The following is a 10,704-nucleotide window of genomic DNA, read 5'->3' as shown; positions in this document are numbered from 1 at the left end:
TAGAATCTCCATTGACTGAAGCTGGGCTCAGCAGCTCAGAAAAGCAGGCCCCAAGTGACTGAGGTTGGGCAAGGGTCACTTTTTAAAACACTGATGTGAAACACAGAGCACACTGCACCGGTGTGCGGCGGCGGGGCAGGGCAGGTTAACAGGATTGCCATGCCATGCCTGCCGCAGCACGAAGAGAGACCCCTCTAAAGGGCAGTGTGGCCCATGGAGCAGCGTCCTGGCCTTAGGGGCTCCATAGGCAGTGCTGCCCATGGGCATGCCACGCTGGGCCAGGCAGGCCAGTGGCCCATAAGGCCGGTGTCCTGCATGGGAGGGACAGGGCAAGAGGCACCCACCCTGCTGTGGGCAGGCGTGACCATATGGCACAGCCCTGTACTGCCAGCAGCGAGTGGGGAGCCGAGCCGCCTATGGCTGCGCGGGAAGGCTCTGCCCGCGGAACTACATCTCCTCCCCCCCGGCTTTTCCCCCAAGACCCTTGCCCCCGCCGGGGCTGGTCTCGCACACCACTGGCGGCTCAGGTGGCAGAACCCGGCCAGCCACCGCTGGCAGCAGGGCACACGTGCTCCCTCAGCAACCTTCCGACTGCGCATGATCAGTAAAGGCGTGAGAAACAGCCACCTCCGGCTCATCTGCGCCTGGGCCGTACCGACCTTCCAGAGCAGACAGCGCGTGCGCGCTTGCCTCGAACCGGCGCAAGCGTAGTGGACTCTCGGCCTGACGCAAGGCCGCTGCAATTTCCGACTGCTTCATCCCGTCCGACCTTGAGTGCGCAGTGCCTGGCAGGACCCCAGCTGTCCGGCGCAGTGCCTGTGTGGAACTCCCCCAGGGTGCCAGCGCTTCACAGGAGGCTTGTCGACCGCGGCGTGGGATCGGGTAGCGCGCGCGCGCGGGAAGGTGCTGCGCCGAGCCGGCGCGTAGTCTCCGTTGCGGCGCGGGGCGCTGAGGCGTTGCTGCGGGTCAGGCCTTTGTGGCCGCCAGCCCCGGCCGGGTGCGCTGACCCCGGCCCACGTGGGTGGAGGTTTCCAGAAGAGCCGCTGCGCAGCCCGCCCTCTCCTCTCCGCGTGAGAGTCTCCGGCCCCACCGCACCCGCACCATGCTGAGCGCCAGCCGCACCGCCGCCCGCCTCCACCTGCTGCCCCGCCGGGGCACCGCTCCCAGCCCGGGCCTCGCTCAGGTGCGGAGCCGGGCCCCGTGGGGGGGCTGGTGCGGGGGGGCCCCGCGCGTTACCTGGGGGAAGTGGGCAGCGATGGGGGCAGGCGTGGGGGGCGGCACTCTCCGCGGGGTGCCCGAGGCGGGGGCGGGGTGCCGGCGCTGGCGGGGGGGCACCCCTGTAAGGCGCCCGCCCGGGGGTCACGGCTGGGCTCTGCCGGCGACTTGCGCGGGGGGGCCCCGAGACGGGGGGGGGGTGCCGTGGCTGGTGGAGGCCCTGGTGCTGGTAGCTCCGTGCTGAGCTCCGCGGCGAGCCCAGGGCCCGCATCCTGCCGGATTGTGTAACTCTCCAGCTTGGATCGCTGCCTGCCCCGAGGCCACCTGGAGCAAGTCCTGTAGTCTCGGTTTCGTTCCCCATCCGTCCTGGCGGCCTTGTACTGCTGGGGGATGAGTTCATGGTCCCTTCGGTGCTGAGATGTTAGTGATGAGGGAGCACCGGGGGACTGGGGCGGCTGGAGATGGGGAGGGCTCTTCTGGAATCTGGGCGTTTAAAATGGATTTAACTGTAAGAGCAGGAGAGTTCTGATTTTAACACCCAGACTGATGAATGGGAATATCTAATAAAGATGGTTCAGCACAGAATCATTGGTTTCAGAGTAGCAGCCGTGTTAGTCTGTATTCGCAAAAAAGAAAAGGAGGACTTGTGGCACCTTAGAGACTAACAAATTTATTTGACCATAAGCTTTCGTGAGCTACAGCTCACTTCATCGGATGCATTTGGTGGAAAAAACAGAGGAGAGGATCATTGGCGCTTAGGGGGCGGGGGCTCTTCCTTTGACCTTCGTTGTGGGCATGTGTTGACAGAGTTTAGTGCCAGAAGAAAAGGAGGACTTGTGGCACCTTAGAGGCTAACAAATTTATTTGAGCATGAGCTTTCATGAGCTACAGCCGAAGTGAGCTGTAGCTCACGAAAGCTCATGCTCAAATAAATTTGTTAGTCTCTAAGGTGCCACAAGTCCTCCTTTTTGTTTTTGCGAATACAGACTAACACGGCTGCTACTCTGAAACCTGTCTTTAGTGCCAGAGTTCAACTATACTACTGTGGTTTTCAGCTAATCTCTTACTAAGCACATGTTCTAGGAGCTATTTTTAAAAGTAAAAAAGCTTTATATCTCTTTTGTTCCTCAAAAATTAAAAAAATAGTAAAGAATCTTTAGTTAAGTAGAATTAAGTAGTTAGTTGATATTGCTGACAGACAAGAGATTTTAAAGGTAATTTTGTGGATTTGAAACTGAAGACCCCCCTTTGGTTTTAGTGGGAGTTGTATCTAGCCCTGTAATGAGAATCTTAAATTGGCTAAAAGAAAAGGAGTACTTGTGGCACCTTAGAGACTAACAAATTTATTAGAGCATAAGCTTTCGTGAGCTACAGCTCACTTCATCTGATGCATTTGGTGGAAAAAAACAGAGGAGAGATTTATATACACACACACAGAGAACATGAAACAATGGGTTTATCATACACACTGTAAGGAGAGTGATCACTTAAGATAAGCCATCACCAACAGCAGGGGGGGGAAGGAGGAAAACCTTTCATGGTGACAAGCAGGTAGGCTAATTCCAGCAGTTAACAAGAATATCAGAGGAACAGTGGGGGGTGGGGTGGGAGGGAGAAATACCATGGGGAAATAGTTTTACTTTGTGTAATGACTCATCCATTCCCAGTCTCTATTCAAGCCTAAGTTAATTGTATCCAGTTTGCAAATTAATTCCAATTCAGCAGTCTCTCCTTGGAGTCTGTTTTTGAAGCTTTTTTGTTGAAGTATAGCCACTCTTAGGTCTGTGATCGAGTGACCAGAGAGATTGAAGTGTTCTCCAACTGGTTTTTGAATGTTATAATTCTTGACGTCTGATTTGTGTCCATTCATTCTTTTACGTAGAGACTGTCCAGTTTGGCCAATGTACATGGTAGAGGGGCATTGCTGGCACATGATGGCATATATCACATTGGTAGATGCGCAGGTGAACGAGCCTCTGATAGTGTGGCTGATGTGATTAGGCCCTATGATGGTATCCCCTGAATAGATATGTGGGCAGAGTTGGCAACGGGCTTTGTTGCAAGGATAGGTTCCTGGGTTAGTGGTTCTGTTGTGTGGTGTGTGGTTGCTGGTGAGTATTTGCTTCAGATTGGGGGGCTGTCTGTAAGCAAGGACTGGTCTGTCTCCCAAGATCTGAGAGAGCGATGGCTCGTCCTTCAGGATAGGTTGTAGATCCTTGATGATGCGTTGGAGGGGTTTTAGTTGGGGGCTGAAGGTGATGGCTAGTGGCGTTCTGTTGTTTTCTTTGTTGGGCCTGTCCTGTAGTAGGTGACTTCTGGGTACTCTTCTGGCTCTGTCAATCTGTTTCTTCACTTCAGCAGGTGGGTACTGTAGTTGTAGGAATGCATGATAGAGATCTTGTAGGTGTTTGTCTCTGTCTGAGGGGTTGGAGCAAATGCGGTTATATCGTAGCGCAAATACTCACCAGCAAATACTCACCAGCAACCACACACCACACAACAGAACCACTAACCCAGGAACCTATCCTTGCAACAAAGCCCGTTGCCAACTCTGCCCACATATCTATTCAGGGGATACCATCATAGGGCCTAATCACATCAGCCACACTATCAGAGGCTCGTTCACCTGCGCATCTACCAATGTGATATATGCCATCATGTGCCAGCAATGCCCCTCTACCATGTACATTGGCCAAACTGGACAGTCTCTACGTAAAAGAATGAATGGACACAAATCAGACGTCAAGAATTATAACATTCAAAAACCAGTTGGAGAACACTTCAATCTCTCTGGTCACTCAATTACAGACCTAAGAGTGGCTATACTTCAACAAAAAAGCTTCAAAAACAGACTCCAACGAGAGACTGCTGAATTGGAATTAATTTGCAAACTGGATACAATTAACTTAGGCTTGAATAGAGACTGGGAATGGATGAGTCATTACACAAAGTAAAACTATTTCCCCATGGTATTTCTCCCTCCCACCCCACCCCCCACTGTTCCTCTGATATTCTTGTTAACTGCTGGAATTAGCCTACCTGCTTGTCACCATGAAAGGTTTTCCTCCTTCCCCCCCCTGCTGTTGGTGATGGCTTATCTTAAGTGATCACTCTCCTTACAGTGTGTATGATAAACCCATTGTTTCATGTTCTCTGTGTGTGTGTATATAAATCTCTCCTCTGTTTTTTCCACCAAATGCATCCGATGAAGTGAGCTGTAGCTCACGAAAGCTTATGCTCTAATAAATTTGTTAGTCTCTAAGGTGCCACAAGTACTCCTTTTCTTTTTGCGAATACAGACTAACACGGCTGCTACTCTGAAACCTTAAATTGGCTAAGAGTTTCTACTTTCCTCTGGTAAATAAATATTATGCCCATTTTACAGATGAGGCAACTGACGTGCAAATGGTTAAGCAGTTCAAGGATAATGGGGATCATATTGGGGTGGATATTCAAGGATAATGGGGGATCAATGCTGAACAGCAGCCTAGTTTTTGAACTCCCTGGTCTATGTAGAGAGAGATACTCTGTCAAGATCTCAGGGTGCTTTACAGTGGCACAGCTATGGTTCAGCAGCTGTACTGCAGTAGCACCATAGTGTAGATGTTTGCCTCATGGATGAAAGTGGTTTTTCTGCCAATATAATTAATCCCCCTCTCCAAGAGGTGATCGGTAGGCCAACAGAAGAATCCTTCAGTTGACCTAGCCATGTCTACATCAGGTATTAGGTCACCCTAACAGCAGTGCTCGGGGTGTGACATTAGTTACATAATGTAGCTGGCTTCAGCCTCCGGCCTCTCCTCTTTTTGCTTCCTGCCTCTCCTCTTCTCACTCATCCCCAGGTCAAAGTGTATGCTAAGCAGGAGGGGCTTGTATTCTCCAAAGTATTAACAAAGCATATTCTTTTCTCATGATGGGTTCTGTTTGTACTAAGAAGTTGCGTGAGGTTACACACAAAAACACTGAAGTGTTTCATTCAGCATCTCTTAAACCTAGTCTAAAGAATGAAACTCTGAAGCAATGTAGTCTAGTCTACCCCTTGAGTAAATTTCAAGAAACTTGGTTAATGTTTATCTGCTGCTGGGTGTATCATGATAAAGATTCAGTTTTATTTGTTGCAGCATTTGCAACAAGTTTAACTTGTGCATGTTCATAACAAGAATCTTCTATACCAGCAACTTGCTCAGCTTGGATAATATGGGTCTTAGTGTTCACATTTCATATAAACAACAAATAATGAAACTTAAGGTAAATGTTCTGTGGCTGTATAATATAGCGAAATGTTTTCTTGAGTCCTTGGTTAGTTTTCAGTTAAGTAAAAGGAATTTTGGAGATTAAACACACAGCTAATGTGGTGGTAGAGGTGTATCACATTTTATTATTTTAAAAAAAGAAATTATAAATTAATAAATAAATTTATAAATAAATTATAAAAATTTATTAGAGCATAAATTTGTTAGTCTTTAAGGTGCCACAAGTACTCCTTTTCTTTTTGCGAATACAGACTAACACGGCTGCTACACTGAAACCTATTATTTTAAAGTAGCATAGCTACAGATCCTTTTAAATATTGGATGTGAGGTAATCTTACCCAAAATAAGATGCAAGAAACCTCTGATTGCTGTAATATCCTGACTTTATTTTATAGGCAGTCTGGAATACTCTCAGTCAAGATGTTCACAGAACAGTATCAAGTAGGAAGTATGCGTAAGTATGTCTCCTCTTCCTTCCCCTCCCCCCCCTTTTTTTTTTTTGAGTGAGGAAAAGATTGAACTGTAAGAAAAACAAATAACTGTGTAATAGTCTTGATACCTAAATTGACTTCAGCTTCATAATCTGAAATCCTTGGTCAGATGTGTGTACGGTTAATTAAGAAGAAACAAACGTTCTCTACTGGCACAGCATTTCATAGATAATCAGATACTAAGTATGGCAACAAATTTCCTGCTATACATAAAGTTTTTAGACCTAATAAAATTCCAAACAAACCTATTTATTTGAATGCAAAGAAGATACTTAATAAAACATTTTTAACTTCATCTAATCCATCAATTTGTTCCATAAACGCCAATTAAACTTCTTTTGAAGCAAAAACTTTTGTTCTGTGGGCATAATCAATACACACGCCACTCTTCTCCCATCCAATATAAAGTAATGGAGGAAAATTGTGTATTAAAATTTGCAAAACTTGGTGCTTTCTCAAGACTGACTCTGTCTCCTTATTTGTTTCCTTCGCTTTTTCAGGAAACACTTAGAACTCTGTATCCCTGAAAAAGTTTATTCTGTTTAGGAATCCCCCTTACTTATGAAATCAGAACATTACATGGGTGTGACAAATTTCTGTCTACTAATCCTGATGTATCATCAGCATTATCTTCTATTGTTGTGTTGGAGAGGGTTCCACAGCTCTGCAGATCAGTTTACTTTCATTTTTTTTCTTTGAAGTGGTTTGTGCTCCCTCACAATATATTCTGCAGATTTTGTTAATCCAAGGTAAAAAATAAACCAAGGGATTCTAGTCTGTTATCTTATTTTCATCAAGTTATATAGTTGATGTAACTCCTTTAGCACTGGAACCAAAAAGTTATGGAAGTGAGGTATCTTGGGGGATGGGGTGAAACCCTAGAGGAAAAGCTCATATCTGGGGCTATCTCCCTATCTCTGCTCACTGCATGACTAATAAATTGGTGTAATTGCCACTGAAAGCAAGTTTTCTCAAGTAAACTAAGGAAAAGGGATATTGAACCTCTCCCAAAAGCAGAGCCTCCCTGTAAATCATTTCATTCAGAAATATCTGAGCAATTGGCTGAAAAAGAAGTAGGACTGAATGGGCTTGCGGGCTCTAGAATTTTACATTGTTTTATTTTTGAACGCAGGTTTTTTGTACATAATTCTACATTTGTAAGTTCAACTTTCATGATAGAGATTGCATTACAGTACTTAGGTGAATTGAAAAATGCTATTTTGTTTATTTACAGTTCAAATACTCATAAAAAATATAAAGTGAGCACTGTACACTTTGTATTCTGTTGTAATTGAAATTAATATATTTGAAAATGTAGAAAACATCCAAAAATATTTAAATATTCAATATATTCAACAATATTCTATTATTTAACAGTGTGATGAATCATGATTTTTTTTTTTTTAATCACTTGACAGCCTTACTTATTTTAGATTAATTCCACTTGGGGAGAGGAAGTAAGGCCCTTCATATGAAAGACTTGATGTTTAGGGATGTTAGAACTGACTTGACATCAGTCTTGGAAGGACCACATTCAGAAATAGCATGCAGACTCTTAAGTATTTAAAGTGTGATGCTAGCCAATAAAAAGTCCAGTGGATTTCACAGTGGAACATCAAAAACAAGTAAGAATTTAGACACAACATATGCCTGGAATGACCAAATCTAATACAGAACCACAATTTACTGATACTAAGTTGATTTCCAACATAGGCTCAGTTGTTCTCCAGTTTCCTCTATTACTCTAGAGTGGAAAATGGATTTGCTTCCCCAACTGCAGGTAGAATCTGGTTGAAAGGTAATTCCTCCTCTCCTCACATCATCTTGCCAGGAGAGAGAACTTTTTGGTTGTTTCACTGGTTGCATCCTCCTTTAGCGGATTTGTTTTAAATATATTTTGCAGCTCAGAAGCAGTCAAAGGTGCTGTTATTGGTATTGATTTGGGCACAACTAACTCCTGTGTGGCAGTTATGGAAGGAAAACAAGCAAAGGTGAGTAACTAACTACTAGTGTATAACAATCTATCTAAGGGAGGGAATCAGTGCTGCCACTTTTGCAGGTGGTTTTCCTCAGTTATAGACTCTAACCATTTTTACGTAGGTGCTGGAAAACGCCGAAGGTGCCAGAACTACTCCATCTGTTGTAGCATTTACAGCTGATGGTGAACGATTGGTTGGGATGCCAGCTAAACGACAGGCTGTAACTAACCCACAGAATACATTCTATGCTACCAAACGTCTCATTGGACGGCGCTATGATGATTCTGAAGTACAGAAAGATATGTAAGTAAAACTAATTAACGTTATTCCCCAGTTCTGGAAAGAAAATTTGCAGAGTACAGCTTGCCCATGCATGACCTATAACAAAATGCTGTTTCCACATGGTGGGACATGGTACTCGGTGCATAGTATCCCACAGGTTTGCTCATATTCCTCAAAAGTTTAGCTTGTGTTTCACTTCATTTATTAATGATGCTTTTTAAGCTTTCAGGGGCGGACTCATAATTGTAATTGGTTTTTGACAATGCAATATAGCTAGTGCTGTCTGCATTGGCAAGAGGAATGGATCAAATGACACAGTGCTGACTGTACTTTGTACTGTACAGAACCCCGAGAGGCCCTGCCCTGAGGGTTTCCTGCATCTGACTTCTGATTGAGTCCTCATGCTATAGAACACTGCACACGTAATATTCACTGAATTACAAGGAAGGTTATACTTTCTACATAATGTCTATCATATAAAAGTTCTGAGCAGATGCCTTTTGATTGGGATACTGAATATCTGTTACCTTTCGTGGGAGGGAGAAGAACAGTAATTTAATGGCCACTTCTCTCTGGATTGCAGTTCAGTTCTAGTGGCTTGTCCTACTCCAAAGCTATTTTCCTCACTTTAGTAAACTCTCATAATACAAAAACATTTAATGAAAAGAAAAGCAGCATGCTTGCAATTTGTTAAAGGAAATACTTTGTCTAGTGCATAAAGTAACCTGTGGAATTTATTGTCACAGGATATTAGAGGCCAAGAGTTTAGGGATTCAAAATATGGTTAGATATTTAAGTGGATGAGAAATGTAAGCCAACCACTAGCTGATGGGAGGGGCTTAACCTACACATCTGGAAAAGATTTTTTTCTCAATTTTCCACCATTGGGTTTCTTTCATCTGCCTCTGAATGAGCTGATAATGGCCACTGTCAGAGGATGGCTTCTGGACTAGGTGGACCACTTGTTTGATCTTGTTTAACATGAATTAAAGTTTGCATAATAGCATTCATGGCACAGTTTACACTGGGATTCTTAAATGAAACTGTTCAGGTTCAGTGCTCATAGGTTTTATTGTGTGCCCAGAAATTCTTGTGTTTCACAACTTAATATAGATCCTTAATCTCGGCACTTTCTGCAAAATACTGCAGAAAGTTGGGTGTACCTGAGTTTAGAAACTGAATCTTATGCAGGTGTTTTATGCAAAATTACTCTGTCCAACACAGATTAGTGTGAAAGCTTTTAAACATTCTGGTTTTTTGATGGTATAGGCCTTGCGTTATTTTGGTTTTAAGCAAGTGAGAGGCTCTGGTAGTTATTTTTACAGAACTCAGAAAACACTGTCTTTGCCCCAGAGATCTTACAAGTCTACTGTGTAACAAAAAAAAACAAAAGTTGACATAACAAATGGATATAAGAAAAAACAAAGGAGCTGGGGGATGTGAAAAGACAGGTTACAATGAGACTGTGTTGCTGGATTAGAATAATGTGCACACAGATTAGATTGGGTTCTAATCGTGACTTCTGTAGCAACGGCACATTTTAGCTCTTATGTACATGATAAAAACTGGGTGTTCTGCTAGGTACTCGGAGAGGAGAGTAATGGGTAAAAGCTGAAAGGAAACGTGGGGAGGACAGCAGCAAGGAACTTAATGGGCATCGAGATTGGGCTGCGTAGCTGAACGGTTGCAATGGTAGAAGGGTAGAGTGAAAGGAGAGCAGCCACCAATTGCAGTGCAGTGCAGCAAATGAGGGCTCCAGAGTCCATATTTCAGAGTTGAGTGAAGAGTGGTGACAGGAGGCTGACAACCTGTATAGGGCCCTTTGGGAGGGAGCAAATTGGATGACCCTGAGCTTACTCAGGGTCCTTGGCTGTAACTGATGCCAGGATACATCAGAGCTGAATCAAACTGATTGGTATTGACCTTTTCCAAGAAATGCAAAGATCCTGGATGGAAACCATTGCAAATGGTATTTTTAGGTTCCTCCCTTACATTAGAGGCTGTTGGGGGAAGGTTTACTATAGGATCGCTCCCTTTAAAACCAAGGTGTCACTATGTTTTGCCAATTTCAGGTTAACCAGCAATACAAGCTGTGTATTCACCATAGAGCTTAGACTCATGATCCCTTCTGGCGTTTTAGTCTATCATGATCATCTAGTCTGACCTTCTGTATGTTGCAGGCCACAGAACCTCAGCCACCCACTCCCTGTAATAGACCCCAGCCTCTGGCTGAGTTATTGAAGTCTTCAAATCATGATTTGAAGTCTTGTGTGATGCATTTAGTGTTACCTAGACAAACTTTTTACTCAATGTGAAATTCTTGTGTTTCAGTAAAAATGTTCCTTTTAAAATTGTCCGTGCCTCCAACGGTGATGCCTGGGTAGAAGCGCATGGGAAGCTGTATTCTCCAAGCCAAATTGGTGCCTTTGTATTAATGAAAATGAAGGAGACTGCAGGTTGGTACAGCAAGGTGTTTACCTTGTT

The 10,704-nt window shown here is 44.3% G+C and overlaps 1 protein-coding gene across 1 annotated transcript in view; it reads left to right on the top strand.

Annotated features, from left to right (window-relative positions):
• Positions 1-516: 516 nt before the first annotated feature.
• Positions 517-10,704, top strand: part of HSPA9 (heat shock protein family A (Hsp70) member 9) — a 32,004-nt gene continuing 21,816 nt past the window's right edge. Inside the window, exons 1-5 of the mRNA XM_038413084.2 lie at positions 517-1,183; positions 5,864-5,922; positions 7,863-7,950; positions 8,060-8,241; positions 10,552-10,676. Coding sequence (XP_038269012.1) covers positions 1,103-1,183; positions 5,864-5,922; positions 7,863-7,950; positions 8,060-8,241; positions 10,552-10,676 — 535 coding nt within the window. The 5' untranslated portion in view covers positions 517-1,102. The remainder of the gene's footprint in view (positions 1,184-5,863; positions 5,923-7,862; positions 7,951-8,059; positions 8,242-10,551; positions 10,677-10,704) is intronic.

The sequence above is a fragment of the Dermochelys coriacea genome, chromosome 8, assembly GCF_009764565.3.
Source record: "Dermochelys coriacea isolate rDerCor1 chromosome 8, rDerCor1.pri.v4, whole genome shotgun sequence".
NCBI classification, from domain to species: Eukaryota; Metazoa; Chordata; order Testudines; family Dermochelyidae; genus Dermochelys; species Dermochelys coriacea.
The sequence above is the reverse complement of the archived record's forward strand: the minus strand, read 5'-3'. Positions and strand labels throughout refer to the sequence as shown.